The sequence below is a fragment of the Fragaria vesca genome, linkage group LG4, assembly GCF_000184155.1.
Source record: "Fragaria vesca subsp. vesca linkage group LG4, FraVesHawaii_1.0, whole genome shotgun sequence".
NCBI lineage: Eukaryota > Viridiplantae > Streptophyta > Magnoliopsida > Rosales > Rosaceae > Fragaria > Fragaria vesca.
The window spans coordinates 2,436,544-2,442,688 of NC_020494.1; the positions used below are offsets into that span (position 1 = coordinate 2,436,544).

At 39.9% G+C, this 6,145-nt stretch overlaps 1 protein-coding gene across 1 annotated transcript; it reads left to right on the forward strand.

Moving 5' to 3' along the window:
* Positions 1 to 3,359: 3,359 nt before the first annotated feature.
* Positions 3,360 to 4,974, forward strand: LOC101297132 (probable mitochondrial chaperone BCS1-B-like). Its single transcript, XM_004296380.1, has one exon. It carries the CDS (start codon positions 3,360 to 3,362, stop codon positions 4,914 to 4,916), a length of 1,557 nt encoding a protein of 518 aa, XP_004296428.1. The 3' UTR covers positions 4,917 to 4,974.
* Positions 4,975 to 6,145: the final 1,171 nt, after the last annotated feature.

The following is a 6,145-nucleotide window of genomic DNA, read 5'->3' on the forward strand; positions in this document are numbered from 1 at the left end:
GAGAGAGAGAGAGAGAAAGTAACTTTCTGATTTCTACATTACCTCTTCTGGTAAGTTTTCTTTTTTATACATCCGACCAAAAATAGTAACTTTATATTTTACACCATAACTTTCACATACGAACTTCGATTTTAACGTATAGCATGTCTACGGATTCATATTGACGTCCTCTACCACTTCCTTAAAGAAATTTTCCCAAAATAATTTTTTACAAAAAGTCAACTCTAAGGTTCTTTAATAGTAAACGGTTACTCAAAACGGTAAAAACCAAAGTAATACCAAAAGTAAATAACCGTAATTTAATTTAAGAACCGGGATATGACAATAGCTAGTTTGGATCTTTCTATCCCTTATTCAAAGATTTGGATCTTCCTTGGCTTTCCATGTGATACCATTCGGGTCGGTCATTGTAGAGGTGAATATGTAGTTTTTTTTTTAATCAAATATATAACTGATATACTACAACTCGTTTGATATGAGTCAAACTCACGACCTCTCACTTATAAGGAGAGACTGAATCTCTGTAGTTTTATGCTTGTATTTTTATTCTAAAAAACATTATTTATTTGGTTAATAAGCTTATGCAAATCCGATAGAAAAAAAGGGTTTGTTTCAAACCTCTAGAGGATAGCTAGGTAGAACGATTGAAATCTGTGTGATATTTCTGTATATTCTATGATATCTCTCTTTTTGGACTAACTAATATATCTTGAAGATAAATATTTTATCTTCTACCGTAATCGTAAAATTTTCCGAGAGGGTCAAATATCTCTGATATTTTAGATATTAATTTAGGGTATATCTCTGACACTTTAAATAAATATCTATAAAATTTGGTCATCATTTACACCTCTACTCCTCATTCTATACGTGTTTTCTTAGTTACCTTACGTTTTCATATTATCGGATTAAGCATAGGGTGCAATGGGATCTTAAATGAATCGCAATAGGGATATAATGAAATGTGTTTATGGTTATCATCAATGTGTAGAAATACATTGACTTTGCGTCAGAGTGCTCTGAAAACAACAATTGACGGATACCCTCATTACAAACAAGTTTAGCTCAATTATTGAGTCTTCAGAAAAGAACACTCATCTCACCATCTAACTTCCTTTGAAAGTAGACCTAGTTGCTTAGAGACCGTAATTGGTGTACAACTAGAAATACTAAGAATTAAACAGATGAAATAAAGATTCAAATGCTAGACCATAAGCCCACACCCAAAGTTGGGCCGGGGCCCATCTTCTGAGGACACCCAAAGATAGGCACCCACCAAGCATTCATCTTCCCGTCCGTCGGCGCCGCCTAGTCCGACGACCAACATTGCCACAATAACATCACCATTAGCCCAAGCCCAACAAACGCAACGGAAGATCTGTCGGATCCAGCAACCACAACCGAGCTTTCCGGTCAAAAACAATCGACGAGAAACACCTTCGCCAACCTGACCCAAATCTCGACCTACCTAAAGCCTCCGCCAATCACAACCGACTAAACACAGAATCCCCGCCTATCAAAATCCACCAAGCTAACGTTGTCGAAGCTGTCGTCGACCCCAAAACAATACTGTCAAAAAAACCTATCCCCACACCGCCAAAGCTAGTCGAAGATAAGCCCTCGCCTTCTGCAAGGATCTGGACTGCCCGCCTCCGCTAGAAACGAGTCCCCGCAACCACCCTGCTCAAACAGTCTCTCACCCTAGAGAGAAACCCTAATGCACAGAGAACCGACTTATTTGTATTTATTTATATATAAATTTAATAAATTAGTATTTCAAAAAAAATTTTATTTTCTTGAGTATCCTTACTTTTTTCCAATATCTCTCATTTTCAATTAGTACCATTTAGTCTAATAGCATAGTTTCTCATTTAGTAAGTAGGAGGTTGTGAGTTGACGTTGTAATTTAACTGTTAAAAAATAAAAAACTTTCTTTTTAAAAGTTCCGACGTATAGGTAAATAACGATATTTTAAATCTTAGCTCATCATTACAAAGGTTGCTATTACAAATGGTCAGAACCTTATATCCTCTAAGACTAGGACACCTGTTACATATCTACAGTCACAGTCCAGAACCCAGATTTACATGCATGTAAGATACAGATAATGAACATCATCAGTTAAGACCTCTGTCCAAAAGTCTTAATTTCAAAATCAAAATGAACAGAGAATCTACAAAGGAAATCACTGCATCTCTATTCATTTCTTAATATTTATTGCATTCTAAAACAATATGGGTAGAATTAAAATGAAAAAAACAAATCTGGGGAGAATTAAGAAACAACTACAACCAATTGGAGGATTGGAGATCTTTAATCCCATCTTCTAAACTCAGGAACCATATAAATTTCATTGACATGTGACCAAAAAGTTGACTGGGCCATCAATGCCTGATTATATTCTTTCTGCTTGTCTTCCTTTTTTCTTTTTTTTCTTTTTTTCCTTGTGCTATTTTATATAAATGGTGTTGATTTGGTAATACCCATTAATGTGAATTATGATCATGAACTTAACCAAAGAGTTATGAACTTCATGAACTTATGCAGTTATGTACACTAAACCTGCAAATCTCACATGCAAAATCACCACCTGACATTTCCCCTCTTACAATTATAGAAGAGAGCCAGAGAGCCAGAGAGCAGAAAATGATTGAATGAAACCCCTCCAATGGTTTAGCCTCATTCTCTGTCTTGTTCCATAGTTTTGAAAATATCATGATCACCCCCCTTCACAGTCACATTTCACAATCCTTGCTCCTTGATGACACAACACACTGTGCAACTCATTCAAACCATCCATAATAGTCTCTACAACAGGTCCAACAAACCCCCCCCCGGAACCTCACTCAAACACCCCAATAGGCCCCCTCTCCCCCCCCCCCGGTAACTCACTCAAACACCCCAATAGGCCCCTCTCACTCTCTCTCATTCTTTCCCCAACCCCAAACTCCAGAAAACCCTTTTTGTTTTCCTCCTCCTTCTCTTGCTGTTCTCTTTTGTACTTATATATATATATATATATATATCTCTCCTTGACCACCCTCTATTCCCCTCATCTCATTTCCCTTTTAAGTCTTAATCCATTTTTCAATTTCTTCTTTTTCTTTTTTTTGGTTACAACAATTTCTTCTTTTTCACCTCTGCTTTATTCTCTTTCTTACTCCACTAAAATTTCAAACAAGAAAAAAAAACGAAAAAGAAAATGAATTCTTGAAATCCATAACTCCCTCTATAAATTCAGCCAAAAACGCATATGTTAAAAACGCAAGATTTCTTACCCCTCTCTGTTCAAAACCCATCGAGTCCCATTTCTTGAACTCTCTCAAATCCTCACCATTTTCCCAAGAGAAACCAGAGACATGAAAGAGTACTGGACTTCCTTGGCCTCCCTTCTGGGAGTGTTGGCCTTCTGCCAGAGCCTCCTCCAGACCGTGTTCCCGCCGGAGCTCCGGTTCGCTTTCCTGAAACTAGCCAGCAAAATCTTCCACTGGTTCTCCTCTTACTACTACTTCGACATCACCGAGATCGACGGCGTCAACACCAACGAGCTCTACAACGCCGTCCAGCTCTACCTCAGCGCCACCGTCTCCGTCACCGGCACACGCCTCAGCCTCACGCGCGCCCTCAACTCCTCCGCCATCACCTTCGGCCTCTCTAACAACGACTGCATGGTCGACACCTTCAACGGCGTCACCGTCCTCTGGGAACATGTCGTCACCCAGCGACAGTCTCAGACCTTCTCCTGGCGCCCATTGCCCGAAGAGAAGCGAGGCTTCACTTTAAGGATCAAGAAGAAAGACAAGTTCTTGATCCTCAACTCTTACTTGGACTTCATCATGGACAAGGCCAATGACATCCGCCGCAGGAACCAAGATCGCCTTCTTTACACCAACTCACGAGGTGGGTCGTTGGATTCCCGAGGCCATCCCTGGGAATCCGTGCCGTTCAAGCACCCGAGCACTTTCGACACTTTGGCTATGGACCCGAAAGTGAAGAAAGAGATCATGGAGGATTTGCAGGACTTCGCTAATGGACAGAGCTTTTATCAGAAGACCGGACGGGCCTGGAAAAGAGGGTATCTTTTGTATGGCCCACCCGGTACTGGAAAGTCCAGCATGATTGCAGCCATGGCTAATTTTCTTGGGTATGATATCTATGATCTTGAGCTCACTGAGGTTCATACCAACTCTGAGCTGAGGAAGTTGCTGATGAAGACTAGTTCCAAGTCTGTTATTGTCATTGAGGATATAGATTGCTCTATCAATCTGACTAACAGGAAGAAGAATGGTGGTGGTGATGCTAGTGGTGGTGCAGCTATGAGGACTTATTACAACTCGCCGGAAATGAGAGGCGTTTCCGGGGAGGAAGGTGGTGGGAATTCGATTACGCTTTCCGGGTTGTTGAATTTCACTGATGGATTGTGGTCATGTTGTGGGAGTGAGAGGATTTTCGTGTTTACGACGAATCATATTGAGAAGTTAGACCCTGCATTGCTGAGGAGTGGAAGGATGGATATGCATATATTCATGAGTCACTGCTCATTCCCGGCATTGAAGATACTGCTGAAGAATTATTTGGGATTTGAGGAGGGTGATTTGGATGAGGAGATTGCAAAAGAGTTTGAAGAGGTTTTGGACAAGGCGGGGATGACTCCAGCGGATGTGAGTGAAGCTTTGATCAAGAACAGACGCGATAAGGATAAGGCGGTGAGGGAGTTGTTGGAGGTGTTGAAGGTGAAGGCTGAGAAGAACAAGAAGAGCAATGCAGGTTCAGCTGAGGAGGAAGAAGAGGAGCAGGAGAAGAGGGCATTGGAGAGTCCTAAAGTTGAAGGGTGTGGCTTTGAGGAGGAGGACAGCAGCTGCAAGAAAGGTGGTGATGAGGATCAGAAGCAAGATGATGAGAAAATAGAAAAATGAAGGATCTTTGGGTTTGTTTAGTTTTATTGTTTTTGTATTTTGGTGAGGTGCAGGGAGAAAGAAGATGATCATTGCATTTGGGAGTATTGGATTGTGTTTTTGTGGGCTTGGGATGAGGAAAAAAGTTGAAAGCTTTTCTATAGATCCAATTCTAACATGTTAATGAAATTGAAAACTTTGTCCCAGTTGTTTGAATAATGAAATCAAAATCCATTAACTTGCAGCCATATGAACATAATGAAATGAAATATAGTATATGATCCATGGATAAGAGCCTATCTGCATCTGGTTTGGTTGGCAATATGATATGAGTTCTTTTCTGTGTTCCTTTATGAGTTTAGGTATTAAAAATGGGGGCAGATGTTTCCAATTCATATCTTAATCTTGGTAAGATGGTATGATTGTTATCTATTCCTCTGCATCTGCTTGGATTAGCAGCCTCTTTTGAGGGTTGGTATTGGAGTTAATTACCCATCAGCCATTGCACTTTGCAAGCTAGACCTGAGCTGTTTGTGTGAGAGCACCAGGGGCCGGAATGCACATGGATAGATTTGCCTCTTGATGGAGATGTTGGGAATTTTCCATTCTATGATTGTAAAGTACCATGTTCCCCTAGTGGGAGTTGCAGGGGATAGTAATTTCACAACTCACACTCAAGTTCAAAGTTAAAAGTTCCCTCTCTATTTTTCACATCTCATATAAGTTATAGCCATGACTACTGTGATGTTTGTATCTTAAGTTCTTAACAATCCAACAGTTAAGAATTGAAATTGAAATTATACCAGCAATGCTGTAATGTAGCTAGATAATGTACTACTTTTGGACCATCACTCACCTTATAGTCATTCTTAGCTCACAGGGTTTTCGTTTATAGCTCATATATATCTCGGAGCAAACTTTTCCGTCACCCCTAAATCATTATAGCTCTTAAGGAGGCTCCACAATGCTTTTATAAGAGAATTTCTAAGACTAATATCTGTGTTGGATGTACCTTGTGATTACAACCAAGCAAAATCAGATCAATGTGGGTTGTCTAAATGTTTCTGTATTGGTTTCTGGAAAAAGAGAAGATCTTCTCCTTTTTCAGAGGATATAGGTGCCATTAAGGGATTCCATTTGGACTGGTGTCATTTTAATCAGAAAAAACTCTAGAATCCATTGATCACTGGGGCAAAAGAAGAAGTATTTCATTGGGCATATCAGGTTGTATTTGAAAAACAGAAAAAGGG

Coding starts and splice junctions, on each gene's coding strand:
- LOC101297132 (XM_004296380.1), top strand. CDS start 3,360: ATGAAAGAGTACTGGACTTCCTTGGCCTCCCTTCTGGGAGTGTTGGCC.